Genomic DNA, 18,502 nt, shown 5'->3' with positions numbered 1-18,502 from the left:
GTAAGCTGCTCTGACAGCTGATGCTTAAAGTTAGAGAGGGAGATATAAGACTCCAGCTTCAGAGATTTTTGCAATTCGTTCCAGTCATTGGCAGCAGAGAACTGGAAGGAAAGGCGGCCAAAGGAAGTGTTGGCTTTGGGGATGACCAGTGCAATATACCTGCTGGAGCGCATGCTACGGGTGGGTGTTGCTATGGTGACCAGTGAGCTGAGATAAGGCGGGGCTTTACCTAGCAAAGACTTATAGATGACCTGGAGCCAGTGGGTTTGGCGACGAATATGTAGTGAGGGCCAGCCAACGAGAGCATACAGGTCGCAGTGGTGGGTAGTATATGGGGCTTTGGTGATAAAACGGATGGCACTGTGATAGACTATATCCAGTTTGCTGAGTAGAGTGTTGGGGGCTATTTTGTAAATGACATCGCCGAAGTCAAGGATCGGTAGGATAGTCAGTTTTACGAGGGTATGTTTGGCGGCATGAATGAAGGAGGCTTTGTTGCGAAATAGGAAGCCAATTCTAGATTTAATTTTGGATTGGAGATGTGAGTCTGGAAGGAGAGTTTACAGTCTAACCAGACACCTAGGTATTTGTAGTTGTCCACATATTCTAGGTCAAAACCATCCAGAGTAGTGATGCTATGGGTGGGTGTTGATTTGGATATGTAGATTTGTTGACAGATAAATCCTTTCTCATCCTTGGGTAAAATGTATTTGGTAACACTTTACATACTCTTGGTGCTATATGCGTAGTTATACTGCAATGACTACAGTAACAACATTGTTGTTATATAGCAATTTAATTTGTGTAATCAAATGCAATTTTTTAAATGGTATGTAACAACATAACAATACTTCATTGTTGTTACTAGTGTTATAATAGCATGAGTACCCGTCTACCTACACATGTCTACCTTGATAACAATGCAGCCAAGACAATTAAACAATGCTTTCCTTTTCAAATGTAATAAAAGCAGTTCTTTGCGATGCACCCCCTCTCTCTTTTAGTTCATCCAGCATTGTATCTCCTCTCTTTCTGTGTTCCTTCACACAAAGCTTCTCAAACAAGTTCAGACTAGCTTTTCAATGGGCAATAGCCATGGAAAGCCAGAGTCAGTCAGAGAGGAAAACACCATATAAGAATTCACATGTGCAGTACTACAATACCCTTGTGTAACACTCATGCAGAGCCAACCTGTCTTCACTCATCTTTTCTATGATGGGGTAAATTGAGCATCTTGGTTTTAGAAGAGCGACAGACGGACAGACAGACACAGAAAGAGAAACAGAGAGACATACAGAGACAGACAGACAGAGAGACAGAAAGACAGACAGACAAAGTAACACAATTATCTCAGGAAACCTCATACCCCTGGGCTACGCAGCTTTTACTTCCATTAGTCTTGTTTGTTTTCAGGCTCACACAGGACTTTGACGTCCACTGAAAGAAGGCTGTCTGCAAACATACGGACAACAGCTATTGTAGTAACAGATTTTCCTGGAGACAAAGCAAGGAGTGCTTCAGGATGACACAATTAAATGTATTGATGAGGCGGTGGCCTTCAATATTTACTAACAAGAGACCAAAATAAGGTAACATAACAAGACAATTATTTGAAATAATGTAATATGAGTAATGTAAAATGACTGTAATTTATCTATTTCTCCAGATGCAGGACTTACTCCTATTATATTACCCATAAACTATGCAAATTGTCACTATGGTCCAAAGAATGTCTGTTATGGATAGTATGCAATGACTGGTAATTTGATTACTAGATTGTGCTATCCCTATAGAGGACAGAGGACTAGTCACATGCCTGATCATGAATGATTCAGGTCATCTCACTCTCTGGGTTATTTTTTTAATCAATGGACTCCTGGGACAACTGTTGTGAGGTAGCCTATAACTAATGCATTTATGAATATATATATTTTTTAAATCAAATTCAGCCAGGGTACAGGACAGGTAACAAGTGATTAATGAGCAATGTGCGGATTCACAGATAAATAGAGTGCCTTCAGGAAGTATTCATACCCCTTGACTTATTCCACATTTTGTTGAGTTACAGCCTAAATTCAAAATGGATTTAATAGATTTTTCTCTCTCACACATCTACAAACAATACCTCATAATTACAAAGCAAAAACATGTTTTTAGAAATGTTTTCAAATTTATTGAAAATAAAATACAGAAATATCAAATTTGTATAATTATTCACACCCCATGAGTAAATACATGTTAGAATCACCTTTGGCAGCGATTACAGCTTTGAGTCTTTCTCTGTAAGTCTCTAAGAGCTTTGCACATCTGGATTGTACAATATTTACACATTATTGTTTTTCAAATTCTTCAAGCTCTGTCAAGTTGATTGTTGATCATTGCTGACTGCAATTTTCAAGTCTTGCACTAGATTTTCAAGCCAATTTAATTCAAAACTGTAACCAGTCCACTCAGGAACATTCAATGTCATCTTGGTAAGAAACTCCAATGTATATTTGTGTCACGTTCCTGACCTGTTTTCTGTTTTGTAGGTGTGTAGTCGGTCAGGGCGTGAGTTGGGGTGGGCATTCTATGTTATGTGTATCTATGTTGGTTAATGGGTTACCTGATATGGTTCTCAATTAGAGGCAGGTGGTTTACGTTTCCTCTGATTGAGAGCCATATTAAGGTAGGTTGTTTCACATTGTTTGTTGTGGGTGGTTGTCTCCTGTGTCCGTATATGTTACCACACGGGACTGTATCGTTTGTTTGTAGTCGTGTACCTGTTCGTGCGTTCTTCGTTATATGTAAGTTCACATGTTTTAGGTCAGTCTACGTTCGTTTGTTGTTTTGTAATTTTCCAAGTGTTTTTCGTGTTCGTCTTTGACTTCAGTTAATAAATCATTATGTCATCATACCTCGCTGCACATTGGTCTTCCGATCCCTCTCTCCTCTCCTCGTCCGAGGAGGAGGAAGAGCTAGAGAGTCGTTACAGAACCACCCACCTCTCAAGGATCAAGCAGCGGGGAAAAGGGCAGCGACAGCAACCGCAGAAATCCCAGGATTCATGGACATGGGAGGAGATCTTGAACGGAGAAGGACCCTGGGCACAGGCTGGGGAGTATCGCCGCCCCAAAGCTGAGCTGGAGGAAGCGAAAGCTGAGCGGCGGCGATATGAGGAGGCAGCAAGGCAGTGAGACAGGTACGAGAGGCAGCCCCATAATTTTTTTGGGGGGGGCTAGAAAGGAGTGTGGCTAAGCCAGGTAGCAGACCTGAGCGCACTTCTCGTGCTTATTATAAGCAACGCGTCACTGGTCAGGCACCGTGTTATGCGGTTAAGCGCACGGTGTCGCCAGTGCGTGCCCATAGCCCGGTGCGCTATAGGGCAGCCCCCCGAAAGTGTCGTGTGAGTGTGGGCATCCAGCCGGGGCGTATTGTGCCTGCTCAGCGCGTCTGGTCTCCGGTACGCAGTTTCGGTCCAGGGTATCCTGCGCCGGCTCTGCGTGCTGTGTCTCCGGGGCGCTGGGAGGGTGCAGTGCGTCCTATGCCTACGCTTCGCTCGTACCGGGCAAATGTGGGAGTGGAGCCTAAGGGAGAGGTGCGCGTAGTAGGCACTAGATCTCCAGTGCTCATCCACAGCCCGGTTCAACCTGTGCCTGCACTCTGGAGGGTACGGGCTGGAATAGTACTCCAGCCTGGGGGAGTGGTGCAAAGGCTGCGCACCAGAGCTCCAGTGCTCCCCCACAGCCCGGTCCTTCAGGTGCCTCCTTTTAACATCAAGCCTCCTGTAGGTCTCTCCAGCCTGGTGGGTCCTGTGGCAGCCCCACGCACCAGGCTGTCTCTCCGTCTCCTCCCTACAGGTGTGCCAGTCTGTCCAGAGCCGCCTGCACTGCCAGTCTGCCCAGAACTGTCTGTCTGTCCCGAGCTGTCAGAGCTGCCCGTTTGTCCAGAGCCGTCGGCCAGCCAGGACCAGCCAGAGCCGTCGGCCAGCCAGGACCAGCCAGAGCCGGCCAGCCAGGACCAGCCAGAGCCGGCCAGCCAGGACCAGCCAGAGCCGGCCAGCCAGGACCAGCCAGAGCCGTCCAGCCAGGACCAGCCAGAGCCGTCCAGCCAGGACCCGCCAGAGCCGTCCAGCCAGGACCCGCCAGAGCCGTCCAGCCAGGACCCGCCAGAGCCGTCCAGCCAGGACCCGCCAGAGCCGTCCAGCCAGGACCCGCCAGAGCCGTCCAGCCAGGACCCGCCAGAGCCGTCCAGCCAGGACCCGCCAGAGCCGTCCAGCCAGGATCCGCCAGAGCCGTCCAGCCAGGATCCGCCAGAGCCGTCCCTCATCCCGGTGCTGTCCCTTATCCCGGTGCTGTCCCTTATTCCGGTGCTGCCCCTTATTCCGGTGCTGCCCCTTATCCCGGTGCTGCCCCTTATCCCGGTGCTGCCCCTTAAATTAGGTGGGTTTAATAGTAGGGTGGTCATTGGGAGGGGGATAGGGAAGCTGGGATTGACTATGGTGGGGTGGGGACCACGCCCAGAGCCTGAACCACCACCGTGGTCAGATGCCCACCCAGACCCTCCCCTAGACTTTATGCTGGTGCGTCCGGAGTTCGCACCTTGAGGGGGGGGGTTATGTCACGTTCCTGACCTGTTTTCTGTTTTGTATGTGTGTAGTCGGTCAGGGCGTGAGTTGGGGTGGGCATTCTATGTTATGTGTATCTATGTTGGTTAATGGGTTACCTGATATGGTTCTCAATTAGAGGCAGGTGGTTTACGTTTCCTCTGATTGAGAGCCATATTAAGGTAGGTTGTTTCACATTGTTTGTTGTGGGTGGTTGTCTCCTGTGTCCGTATATGTTACCACACGGGACTGTATCGTTTGTTTGTAGTCGTGTACCTGTTCGTGCGTTCTTCGTTATATGTAAATTCACATGTTTTAGGTCAGTCTACGTTCGTTTGTTGTTTTGTAATTTTCCAAGTGTTTTTCGTGTTCGTCTTTGACTTCAGTTAATAAATCATTATGTCATCATACCTCGCTGCACATTGGTCTTCCGATCCCTCTCTCCTCTCCTCGTCCGAGGAGGAGGAAGAGCTAGAGAGTCGTTACAATTTGGCCTTGTGTTTTAGGATATTGTCCTGCTGAAAGGTGAATTTCTCTCTCCCAGTGTCTGTTGTAAAGCAGGCTGAACCAGGTTTTCTTCTAGGATTTTGTCTGTGCTAAACTCTATTTTGTTTCTTTTTATCCTAAAAATCTCCCTTGCTGCTGACAAGCATATCCATACCATGATGCAGCCACCACTATGCTTGAAAATATGAAGAGTGGTACTCAGTGATGTGTTGGATTTGCCCCAATATAACACTTTGTGTGTCACGATCGTCGTTACGTGAAAGAGAGGAGGACCAAGGCGCAGCGTGAAATGAACACATATTTAATCAACGAAGACGAAGAACACTTACAAACTAAACAAAACAACAAACGTGAAGCTATATAATGACAAGTGCAGACACAGGCAACTTACACATAGACATAGACAATCACCCACAAACTACCTAATGACTATGGTTGCCTAAATATGGCTCCCAATCAGAGACAACGATAGTCAGCTGTCTCTAATTGAGAACCAATCTAGGCAACCATAGACATACATACACCTAGACTAAACATTGCCCCATAAACTTACAAAAACCCCTAGACAATACAAAACACATACATCCCCCATGTCACACCCTGACCTAACTAAAATAATAAAGAACACAAAGATAACTAAGGCCAGGGCGTGACATTGTGTTCGGGACATAAAGTGAATTTCTTTGTCATATTCTTTGCAGTTTTACATTACTGCCTTATTGCAAACAATATGCATGTTTTGGAATATTTCTTTTTCTGTACAGGCATTCTTTGTTTCACTCTGTCAAATAGGTTAGTATGGACGTCCTGCTTAGGCGAGAAAAAGCAATCTTTTGAACGAGGGAGTTAAGAAAAATGGATGGTATAAAAGGGCTACGATTTGGGGGACAGAAATAACTCTCTTTGAGCTTGCTAGAAGATTTTTGCTCATCATTTGATTTGTGATATTGATCTGTGATTGATAGATCTAGGATTTTTTTTATGCCTGTTTCTGGAATTTTAAATAAACTTGCTTTATTGTTCTGAAACCCTGTCATCAAACAGTCATACAAGTATATGTCATTTTACTCTGGGTCTCTGAAAAATGCTTGATTAATTGAGGATCTCTAGCTAATTTTCATGGTTAAAGGAATCTAATCTGAAAGCCAACTATAGGTATTGTATAAGGCCATAAGTAAACAAGAAAATGCTCATCCAGAGAAGGGGCTCCTAGTGGCCGGGGACTTTAATGCAGGGAAACTTAAATCCATTTTACCTAATTTCTACCAGCATGTTACATATGCATCCAGAGAAAAAAAAAACTCTAGACCACCTTTACTCCACACACAGAGACGCATAAAAATCTCTCCCTCGCCTTCCATTTGCCAAATCTGACCATAACTCTATCCTCCTGATTTCTGCTTACGAGCAAACACTAAAGCAGGAAGTACCAGTGACTTGTTCAATACGGAAGTGGTCAGATGACGCAGATGCTAAGCTACAGGACTGTTTTGCTAGCACAGACTGGAATATGTTCCAGGACTCGGGTAGGCCGTCATTGTAAATAAGAATTTGTTCCTAACTGACTTGCCTAGTTAAATAAAGGTTGTATACAAAATAAGAAAAGTATCTTCACTGACATTTTCAACCTGTCCCTGACCGAGTCGGTAATACCTACATGTTTCAAGCAGACCACCATAGTCCCTGTGCCCAAGAACACCAAGGTAACCTGCCTAAATGACTACCGACCCATAGTACTCACGTCTGTAGCCATGAAGTGCTTTGAAAGGCTGGTCATGATTCACAACAACACCATTATCGCAGAAATCGTAGAACCACTCCAATTTGCATACCGCCCCAACAGATCCACAGATTACGCAATCTCTACTGCACTCCACACTGCCCTTTCCCACCTGGACAAAAGGAACACCTACGTGAGAATGCTATTCATTGACTAATATCTCAGCGTTCAACACCATAGTGCCCTCGAAGCTCATCACTAAGCTTAGGACCCTGGGACTTAACACCTCCCTCTGTAACGCGATCCTGGACTTCCTGACAGGCCGCCCCCAGGTGGTAAGGGTAGGTAACAACACATCTGCCATTCTGATCCTCAACACGGGGGCCCCTCAGGGGTGCGTGCTCAGTCCCCTCCTGCACTTCCTGTTCACCCATGCCTGCATGGCGAAGCCCGACTCCAACACCATCATTAAGTTTGCTGACGACACAACAGTGGCAGGCCTGATCACTGACAATGATGAGACTGCCTATAGGGAGGAGGTCAGAGACCTGGCAGTGTGGTGCCAGGATGACAATCTCTCCCTCAATGTGATCAAGACAAAGGAGACGATCGTGAACTTAAGGAAAAGGAGGGCCGAACACACCCACATTCACATCGACGGGCTGTAGTGGAGCAGGTTGAGAGCCAATGAACTATCATGGTCCAAACACACCAAGACAGTCTTAAAGAGGGCACGACAACACCTATTCCCCCTCAGGAGACTGAAAAGATTTGGTATGGGTCCTCAGATATCAAAAAGTTCTACAGCTGCACTCTCGAAAGAATCCTGACTGGTTGCATCACCGCCTGGTATGGCAACTGCTTGGCCTCTGACCGCAAGGCACTACAGAGGGTAGTGCTTATGGCCCAGTACATGACCGGGGCCAAGCTTTTTGCCATCCAGGACCTCTATACCAGGCGGTGTCAGAGGAAGACTCTAAAAATTGCTAAAGACTCAAACCACCATAGTCATAGCCTGTTCTCTCTGCTACCGCAGGACAACCGGTACTGGAGTGCCAAGTCTAGGTCCAAGAGGCTTCTTAACAGCTTCTACCCCCAAGCCATAAGAGTCCTGAACAGCTAACCAAGTGGCCACCTGGACTATTTGCATTTACCCCCCCACTTTACCAACATGTACATGTTACCTCAATTACCTTGACTAACCTGTGCCCTCGCACATTGACTCTGTACCAGTACCCCTGCACATAGCCTGTTATTTTATTGTTGCTCTTTAATTATTAGTTATTTTTCTATTTTCTTATTTTAATTGTTGGTATTTTTTATTTTTTTATTTTTAGTAAATACTTTTTTACATATTTTCCTTAAAACTGCATTGTTGGTTAAGGGCTTGTAAGGAAGCATTTCACTGTAAGGTCTACACCTGTTGTATTCGGTGCATGTGACAAATACAATTTGACTTGATTTGAGTGCATTGGTAGGAGTCGTAGGAGGGGAGATTCTGGGCTAAGCCAACCCGGGAGGGAGCCTCTCATAGTGCTCTAAGGTTGAAGCTCTGGCCTGGACGACCCTGCCAGGATGCAGGGTGAAAGAGCACAGGCAATCGACTTTGGGGATAGCCCACTCTACTGTAAGGCCCTTACTGTTGAGTCTGAGGGACAGTCCCTAGCTGTACACTAACCCAGTGGTAAAGCAGAGTGGCATCTATCAGATCTTTGGGGATTATGGGCAAGAGATAACGGAACTGCCATTGGGTAGACAGGGCCTAGTTGAGTCAGTTAATCCTGCAGGGGTGGTATTTTAGCTTTGACAATAGCTATTAAACTCTGTAACTGTTTTAAAGTCACCATTGGCCTCATGGTGAAATCCCTGAGCAATTTCCTTCTGCTCTGGCAACTGAGTTAGGAAGGACGCCTGTATCTTTGTAGTGACTGGGTGTATTGATACACCATCCAAAGAGTAATTAATAACTTCACCACGCTCAAAGGGATATTCAGTGTCTGCTTTTTTTTACCCATCTACCAATAGGTGCCCTTCTTTGCGAGACATTGTAAAACCTCCCTGGTCTTTATGGTTGAATCTGTGTTTGAAATTCACTGCTCGACTGAGGGACCTTACAGATACTTGTATGTGTGGGGTACAGAGATGAGGTAGTCATTCAAAAATTATGTTTAACACTATTATTGCACACAGAGTGAGTCCATGAAACTTGTTTTGTGACTTGTTAAGCACATTTTTACTCCTGAACTTATTTAGGCTTGCCATAAAGATGGGGTTGTATACTTATTGATTCAAGACATTTCAGCTTTTCATTTTTTATTCATTAGTAAAAATGTCTAATGTCCAACCCCTCTTTTACGCTGCTGCTACTCTTTGTTTATCATTGATGCATAGTCACTTTAACCATATCTACATGTACAGACTACCTCAATCAGCCTGACTAACCGGTGCCTGTATGTAGCCTTCCTACTGTTATAGCCTCGCTACTGTATATAGCCTCACTACTGTTATTTTTCACTGTCTTTTTACTGTTGTTTTATTTCTTTACGTACCTATTGTTCACCTAATACCTTTTTTGCACTGTTGGTTAGAGCCTGTAAGTATGCATTTCACTGTAAGGTCTACACCTGTTGTCTTTGGCGCACGTGACAAAAAACTTTGATTTGAATTCCACTTTGACACTATGGGGTATTGTGTGTAGGCCAGTGACACAAAATCAAAATTTTATTTTTAATTCAGGCTGTAACAAAGTGTGGAAAAGGTCTAGGGGTGTGAATACTTTCTGTAGCCAGATAGATCCTCATCTTCCAGCTATGTTTTTTTTTTACTCCATCCTTTTTGTAGCCTACAAACAGAATTTGCGCAGCGCGAGTTCACAACAACGCTTGCGAACAAGCCCTAGTGATGTAACGCATCAGAGTCTACGTAACTAAAAGCCAATTTATGCTTTGTTCTAAATATGGTTGGAGGCTATGTGTGGAGGGTGTGACGCAATAGCCCAGCCTCCAGAGGCATCCAGAGACCAAATTGAGTTATGTACCGCACCGCGGTGCACTTCCCAAATGTTGTAACAATGCGGAGGGCTCCGTATAGCTCCGAATCGACATTGATGGTTGACAGTAGGTAATGGCTGGAGGTCCTATATAAACACAAACTCACTTCCTTGAAAACTTCCTTCACAATAGCACCGCTCAACAGTTCTGCGATGCTCCACGTAGCATTAATGCCACGGTAAATGCTGCACGGCTAACGCAGAGGACAGATTGGCTATGTAGCTCCTTTAACTCTAACTCTTGCTTGCTTGACAACACAATATTTCACAACAAGAGGGTTGTTGACTTTTTTTTCTTACATGTAGGCAATATAACCAACAGCCCTGAATGGAATTGTATCCATACGAACGATTCTGAAACCATGTTCCCGACTAACTTTGCATGGGGCGCGGCTACATCCGCTTATCAAATCGAAGGTACGTAATACATTTTTTTTTGGCGCTGGCAGTCAAACTGTACAGGTGTTTTTTTGTGTGTGCATTTGTAGATACAGTATTTTGATTAGGAAAGGTAATGCGCGTCCCCGAGACGACTTTCTATGGCCAAGCGCGAGAAGTAGGCTAACCTACACACAACTGGTTGCAACCTATAGGTCTACCGGTAGGCTGCAGTTGGATCTCTAATGCAAAAGGGGGACTAACTCAAAAGAGTTTCTCTTAACCACTGTATCATGTATTGATAGTAGCCTAAAAGTTGAAACATTAATGTAGTTATGTATACATTTAACAACGACAGTATGAGCTATATACATACAGAATGAGCAACCATAGACTCACAGTAACCCATTGACAGTGCATTCAGAAAGTATTCAGACCCCTTCACTTTTTCCACATTTTGTTACATTACAACCTTATTCTAAAATTGATTTGTTTCCCCCCTCATCAATCTACACACAATACCCCATAATGAAACGTTTTACCCCCATCAATACCCCCATCAAAACGTTTTTTTTTAGATTTTCTTTGCAAATGTATAAAAAATACAAATTCATACTTTTTACTCAGTACTTTGTTGAAACACCTTTGGCAGCGATTACAGCTTTGAGTCTTCTTGAGTATGACGCTACAAGCTTGGCACACTTGTATTTGGGGAGTTTCTCCCATTCTTCTCTGCAGATCCTCTCAAGCTCTGTCAGGTTGGATAGGGAGCGTTGCTGCACAGCTATTTTCAGGTCTCTCCAGAGTTGTTAGATCGGGTTCAAGTCCGGGCTGTGGCTGGGCCACTCAAGGACATTCATAGATTTGCCCAGAAGCCACTCATGTGTTGTCTTGGTTGTGTGCTGGAGGGGATGTCATTGTCCCGTTGGAACTTTCCAACAGGATAACGAGCGCAGGACAACGAGAGCAGGTTTTCATCAAGGATCTCTCTGTACTTTGCTCCAGTCATCTTTCCCTCGATCCTGACTAGTCTACCAGTCCCTGCCGCTGAAAAACATCCCCACAGCATGATGCTGCCACCACTATACTGCACCGTAGGGAGGGTATTGGCCAGGTGATGAGTGGTGCCTGGTTTCCACCAGATGTGACGCTTTGCATTCAGGCCAAAAGTTTCTCATGGTCAGAGTCCTTTAGATGCCTTTTGGAAAACTCCAAGTGGGCTGTCATGTGCCTTTTACTGAGGAGTGGCTTCCATCTAGCTTCCATCTGAGGAGTTGCTTCCATCTAACCAAAAAGGCCTGGAGCTCTCTGAGTGACCATCGGGTTGTTGTTCACCTCCCTGACCAAGGCCCTTCTCCCCCGATTGCTCAGTTTGGCCGGGCGGCCAGCTCTTGGAAGAGTCTTGGTGGTTCCAATCTTCTTCCATTTAAGAATGATGGAGGCCACTGTGTTCTTGGGGACCTTCAATGTTGCAGAAATGTTTTGGTACCCTTCCCCAGATCTGTGCCTCGACACAATCCTGTCTCGGAGCTCTACGGACAATTCCTTTGACCTCATGGCTTGGTTTTTGCTCTGACATGCACTGTCAACTGTGGGACCTGATATAGACAGGTGTGTGCCTTTCCAAATCATGTCCAATCAGTAGAATTTTCCACAGGTGGACTCCAATCAAGTTCAAAAAACATGTCAAGGATGATCAATGGAAACAGGATGCACCTGAGCTCAATGTAGAGTCTCATAGAGAGTCTAAATACTAATGTAAATAAGGTATTTTTTAATATATTTTTCTGTACATTTACAAACATTTCTAAAAGCCTCTTCGCTTAGTCATTATGGGGTATTGTGTGTAGATTGATGAGGAAAACAATGAATACATTTTAGAATAAGGCTGTAACGTAACAAATTGTGGAAAAAGTGAAGGGGTCTGAGTACTTACAGAATGCACTGCATATAGGCTACAATACAATAGCTATTTTTAGGAATTGTAGGCACATTTGTCTTTCGAATTTTTTGTTGTTGATATTCAAACAGTGCGTTATGAATGAGCAATACTGCTATGAATTTAACCTTGCAGGAGGCTGGGATGTGGATGACAAGGGACCGAGCATTTGGGACACGTTCTGTCACGAGGGGGGCAGACTAGTGTTCGAGGGCCAGAGTGGAGATGTCACCTGTAACAGCTATGAGCTCTGGGAAGAGGACCTCCGGTGTATCCGACAGCTAGGCCTGACCCACTACCGCCTGTCTCTGTCCTGGTCCCGCCTGCTACCGGAGGGGATAACACGGCATGTCAATCAAAAAGGTAGCCGTACTCTGAGACTGTGCTACTTACGATAAGATTCCTCCAGTATTTATTTGTGGTGAATGCCTATGGCATATGATAATGCCTATGGCATATGATATGCTAAAAAAAAGAAATATCATACATTATTGTGTTACGACCAGACTTTTGTTTATGTAAACAATGCAGTGCCACAAACTCTGTCAAGGGGTCTGGACCCTTTTGCCACAGTTTGTTGTGTGCTTCTCTTATAAGTGCAGCGTCCCTGATTGAAGCCTAATTTAGCCTTGATACCCATGATTTACTACTAAGCTATGCGTCTCTGTCCTGCAGGTTTGCGATACTACAACAAAGTGATCAATGATTTGCTGGCTAGTGACGTGTTGCCCATGGTTACTCTGTACCACTTTGACCTGCCACAAGCTCTCCAGGACCAGGGAGGTTGGAAATCACCTGAGATTGCGGCCATCTTTGACAGCTACGCCTGCTTCTGCTTTGAATCTTTCGGGGATCGTGTGAAACTGTGGATCACGTTGAATGAGCCGTACGTGTGCGCTAAACTGGGCCACGAGGATGGCATCTTTGCCCCGGGGGTAAAAGAACCAGGGATGGCTGCCTACCTGGTGGGCCACAACATGCTACGTGGCCACGCCAGGGCCTGGCACAGCTACAATGTCCTCTACAGGGCAAAACAGGGTGGCTCGGTGTCCTTAGCGATTAATAGCGACTGGGCTGAACCGTTGGACCCGGCCAGTCCTGATGACACGGCCGCCACTGAACGCTACCTGGCCTTTACACTAGGGTGGTTTGCCTGGCCCCTGTTTGTCACTGGAGACTACCCAGAAGTGATGAGGTCTAGTATTGAGGTCAGAAGCAAAGAACTGGGTTACCAAGAAGGTTCTAGACTGCCCAGGTTCTCCAAAGACGAGCCTAGTCTTCTCGGCACGGCTGACTTTTTTGCGTTGAACTACTATACGTCACGGAGGGTGAAGCCAGGTGAATGTTGTCCAGGGCTGTTGGGGTTGAAGAGTGACCGGGATGCAGAAGGGGTGGTGGACCCATCCTGGCCGGTATGTGGGGTGTCATGGCTGGCTGTGGTTCCTGACGGCTTGAGGAAACTGCTGAAGTACATTAAGGTAAAGAGGACCAGGGTCCTGTTCCAATACTTACAAAAATAAAACAACGTTTTAAAAGTTCCACTTCTACCAATCCACATCATGTCAGATCAGTGATTACATTAAGGAAAGTACACATTTTTTAAGTATCCGAACAGCGCCCAGGTTAACAGGGTCGGCTCCATTCGGAAAGCAGTCAATTCAGAGGATTAATTTTTATTTTTTTATTTTATTTATTTTACCTTTATTTAACCAGGTAGGCAAGTTGAGAACAAGTTCTCATTTACAATTGCAACCTGGCCAAGATAAAGCAAAGCAGTTCGTCACATATAACAACACAGAGTTACACATGGAGTAAAACAAACATACAGTCAATAATACAGTAGAAAAAATAAGTATATACAATGTGAGCAAATGAGGTGAGATAAGGGAGGTAAAGGCAAAAACAGGCCATGGTTTCGAAGTAAATACAGTATAGCAAGTAAAACACTGGAATGGTAGATTTGCAGTGGAAGAATGTGCAAAGTAAAGATAGAAATAATGGGGTGCAAAATAAATAAATAAATACAGTAGGGGGAGAGGTAGTTGTTTGGGCTAAATTATAGATGGGCTATGTACAGGTGCAGTAATCTGTGAGCTGCTCTGATAGCTGGTGCTTAAAGCTAGTGAGGGAGATAAGTGTTTCCAGTTTCAGAGATTTTTGTAGTTCATTCCAGTCATTGGCAGCAGAGAACTGGAAGGAGAGGCGGCCAAAGGAAGAATTGGTTTTGGGGGTGACCAGAGAGATATACCTGCTGGAGCGCGTGCTACAGGTGGGTGCTGCTATGGTGACCAGCGAGCTGAGATAAGGGGGGACTTTACCTAGCAGGGTCTTGTAGATGACCTGGAGCCAGTGGGTTTGGCGACGAGTATGAAGCGAGGTCCAGCCAACGAGAGCGTACAGGTCGCAGTGGTGGGTAGTATATGGGGCTTTGGTGACAAAACGGATGGCACTGTGATAGACTGCATCCAATTTATTGAGTAGGGTATTGGAGACTATTTTGTAAATGACATCGCCGAAGTCGAGGATCGGTAGGATGGTCAGTTTTACAAGGGTATGTTTGGCAGCATGAGTGAAGGATGCTTTGTTGGGAAATAGGAAGCCAATTCTAGATTTAACTTTGGATTGGAGATGTTTGATGTGAGTCTGGAAGGAGAGTTTACAGTCTAACCAGACACCTAGGTATTTGTAGTTGTCCACATATTCTAAGTCAGAACCGTCCAGAGTAGTGATGTTGGACGGGCGGGCAGGTGCAGGCAGCGATCGGTTGAAGAGCATGCATTTAGTTTTACTTGTATTTAAGAGCAATTGGTGGCCACGGAAGGAGAGTTGTATGGCATTGAAGCTCGTCTGGAGTGTTGTTAACACAGTGTCCAAAGAAGGGCCAGAAGTATACAGAATGGTGTCGTCTGCCTGGAGGTGGATCAGAGACTCACCAGCAGCAAGAGCGACATCATTGATGTATACAGAGAAGAATTGAACCCTGTGGCACCCCCATAGAGACTGCCAGAGGCCCGGACAACAGGCCCTCCGATTTGACACACTGAATTCTATCAGAGAAGTAGTTGGTGAACCAGGCGAGGCAATCATTTGAGAAACAAAGGCTGTTGAGTCTGCCAATAAGAATGTGGTGACTGACAGAGTCAAAAGCCTTGGGCCAGGTTGATGAATACAGCTGCACAGTATTGTCTCTTATCAATGGCGGTTATATCGTTTAAGACCTTGAGCGTGGCTGAGGTGTACCCATGACCAGCTCTGAAACCAGATTGCATAGCGGAGAAGGTATGGTGGGATTTGAAATGGTTGGTAATCTGTTTATTGACTTGACTTTCGAAGACCTTAGAAAGGCAGGGTAGGATAGATATAGGTCTGTAGCAGTTTGCGTCAAGAGTATCCCCCCCCCCCTTTGAAGAGGGGGATGACCGCAGCTGCTTTCCAATCTTTGGGAATCTCAGACGACACGAAAGAGAGATTGAACAGGCTAGTAATAGGGGTTGCAACAATTTCGGCAGATAATTTTAGAAAGAAAGGGTCCAGATTGTCTAGCCCGGCTGATTTGTAGGGGTCCAGATTTTGCAGCTCTTTCAGAACATCAGCTGATTGGATTTGGGAGAAGGAGAAATGGGGAAGGCTTGGGCGAGTTGCTGTGGGGGGTGCAGTGCTGTTGACCGGGGTAGGGGTAGCCAGGTGGAAAGCATGGCCAGCCGTAGAAAAATACTTATTGAAATTCTCAATTATAGTGGATTTATCGGTGGTGACAGTGTTTCCTGTCGTCAGTGCAGTGGGCAGCTGGGAGGAGGTGTTCTTATTCTCCATGGACTTTACAGTGTCCCTGAACTTTTTTGAGTTTGTGATGCAGTAAGCAAATTTCTGCTTGAAAAAGCTAACCTTTTCTAACTGCCTGTGTATATTGGTTTCTAGCTTCCCTGAAAAGTTGTATATCACGGGGGCTGTTCGATGCTAATGCAGAACGCCATAGGATGTTTTTGTGTTGGTTAAGGGCAGTCAGGTCTGGAGAGAACCAAGGGGGAAGTTTTAGAATACATTTTTTCCAATGATTTTACATTTAAGGATTATTCAATTCATGAATTGAGTCCCCTGCCTTGAGCCAATCAAATTGAGCCAAACCTTTAGTGAGGAGAACATTTAACATTAATAGAGTTGATCGCTATTGATTGTTTTTTTGCACAGTAAACAGATTGAGAGCCATTACAGTTGTCACATTGAATTGTGTCACATTGATTGCTTCAGGTGAAAACAGTTTTTGAGAATGAGAAATATCCTGCTGTCGCGGTTTGTCACCGGGGTAAATCCATTTGAATGCAATTTAGCTAGTATACCATTGAAATTTAATTGAAAATGTAACTTCTAATACCGCAAAGATGACCGGTCAACCCACCGTTGAATGTCAACTTAAATGGTAATGTCTATTCTATTATCTGTATTTCTATGATTTTCCTATGGAGGATTGACAGTATAATTTAAAACAACATATTCCCATTCAAGTCAACATTCTCTGATGTGTGGACCTCCAACCATCTTTGTGGTACCATTTGAAAGTTTAAATTTGTGCAACGAAACCAACAAAAGCCAGAACACACACACACACACACACACACACACACACACACACACACACACACACACACACACACCACTGTACTTTAAAGCCTTCCACTGTGTTGTTTGACTGTCATTATTGAACTCATGTTTTGTTGGACAATGATAGCAACCAATTTCTTTGACAGGACACATTCAACAACCCTGCGGTCTACATCACAGAAAATGGTTTCTCCCAGGTGGGGCCAGTGGACATGGAAGATGTCCAGCGCTGTGGGTTTTACCATGACATCATCCAGGAAGTAGCCAGAGGTATAGACCAGAAAGTGGCCACCATAAAGCTGCCGTATATTATGGAGAATCTATCATTATTTAATGTGAATTTCTTCTGAAATTCAATCCAGTCACTACTTATACTACTTAAATCTCTGAGGGGCTGCTTCTCACATGAAATCGTAGTATTTATACATGATCCAGAAACTAAGTTACAGGGGGCTGAGTGACTTGAATCCTTTGTTGATGAACCTGTTCTTTTGAATTAGTGACAGTATTTAGCTAATTTCAGGTCAATGGAGAAGGTTAAGAGAGAGACTATGGCAATCATAATACAATGGGATCTTGTCCTTTTATAATGTGTGAACAAAGTATTTTCACATTACCTCTTAATGCGCACTGTCACATGTATTTAAAAAAAATACCATGTATGTTGTTTGTCTCTTTGTTCTAGCTCTCCGAGAGGATGGTGTTGACGTGCGAGGCTATTTCGCCTGGTCTCTCCTGGATAACTTTGAATGGGCCGACGGGTTCAGCGTACGTTTTGGCCTGTTCCACGTGGACTTCTCTCGACCGAAGCGACCACGGACTGCGTACCGCTCTGGAAGGGAGTATGCCGGCATAATTTCCAAGTACAGATCTCAGACCATGGTAAATATCTAAACAGCCAATGGGCACAGTGTTAATCAGCCAATAAGAGCTATTTTTTTGCTCAATGTTCTGTTCTAATCGACTGCAACCAAGCTTGGTCCATTGCAATGTTCCTACAGGCAATTTTGAATTGAAGCCCATCTGAAACAGATTGTAGCTGTGAAGTCTTTAAGACATTCTTTTCTCCACTTTTCTCTGTCAACCCTGAAAATGTTTTGTTAAACAGTGCTAAGCTTATTCTGCTTCCTTCGCAATAAAGTGATTTTTGTCTGATTTCTTCTCTGACTTTGGCATAGAATTGCAAGGACCCAGCCAAAGAGTGTTACATTTATTCAAGTGAATGGAAAATGTATTCTATCCTGCCCAATTCCCATTCAAATTGTACAAAGGGTTTATGTTGCCAGGCCAAGCTGTTGTGGCCAATGCAGGGCTTGGTGAGGGGCACATGTCTACAGAGGTGTGTGTGTGTGTGACCTCATATCTCAACCCGCAAGGCCCCTGTATGGCTCAGATGATAAAAAACAACAATCCTATACAGCCCTCATGTTGAAACAAAATACACAATGCAAGTCACTGTGCCCGGTGGAGAGTTGGGGTTGAGTGAGAGCTTGATTTAACACTAAGAGTAAAAACATAAAAAATGACACCAGGCAGGAGCCCATGCCCAGGTAAGTAGGATCACATAGTCTAAAACACAGGTTTGTATTTACAAACAGAATTGGAGATAATACACAGGGAGCGGCCACTTGGATGTCAGTACATTATGAGGGAAGTTACGGACATTCAAATGTCCAGGATGAGAACAAACATGGAAAAACATTTACCAGCCGAATGTTAGCAAAT

General features: G+C 44.7%; 1 protein-coding gene across 3 annotated transcripts; it reads left to right on the top strand.

Annotated features, from left to right (window-relative positions):
- Positions 1-9,824: 9,824 nt before the first annotated feature.
- Positions 9,825-17,932, top strand: gba3 (glucosidase, beta, acid 3). 3 transcript variants are annotated; one of them, XM_038975730.1, is made up of 6 exons: positions 9,825-9,932; positions 10,168-10,278; positions 12,314-12,541; positions 12,854-13,656; positions 16,924-17,047; positions 17,463-17,932. In XM_038975730.1, exons 2-6 carry the CDS (start codon positions 10,224-10,226, stop codon positions 17,669-17,671), a joined length of 1,419 nt encoding a protein of 472 aa, XP_038831658.1. In that variant the 5' UTR covers positions 9,825-9,932; positions 10,168-10,223; the 3' UTR covers positions 17,672-17,932. The 3 variants fall into 3 exon arrangements, with proteins under 3 accessions (XP_038831658.1, XP_038831655.1, XP_038831657.1); XM_038975727.1 differs by having other exon boundaries at positions 9,831-9,928; XM_038975729.1 differs by having other exon boundaries at positions 9,831-10,040.
- Positions 17,933-18,502: the final 570 nt, after the last annotated feature.

The sequence above is a fragment of the Salvelinus namaycush genome, chromosome 36, assembly GCF_016432855.1.
Source record: "Salvelinus namaycush isolate Seneca chromosome 36, SaNama_1.0, whole genome shotgun sequence".
Lineage (NCBI taxonomy): Eukaryota > Metazoa > Chordata > Actinopteri > Salmoniformes > Salmonidae > Salvelinus > Salvelinus namaycush.
Note: the sequence above shows the minus strand (reverse complement) of the source record. Positions and strands in the feature narration are given on the sequence as shown.

What these genes read in the sequence shown, in the direction of transcription:
- gba3 (XM_038975727.1), top strand. Translation starts at nt 9,844, where the DNA reads ATGTACCGCACCGCGGTGCACTTCCCAAATGTTGTAACAATGCGGAGG. An exon ending in ACGGCATGTCAATCAAAAAG is followed by an intron (nt 12,542 to 12,853) that starts GTAGCCGTACTC and finishes TCTGTCCTGCAG; the next exon opens with GTTTGCGATACTACAACAAA. An exon ending in CATCCAGGAAGTAGCCAGAG is followed by an intron (nt 17,048 to 17,462) that starts GTATAGACCAGA and finishes TCTTTGTTCTAG; the next exon opens with CTCTCCGAGAGGATGGTGTT.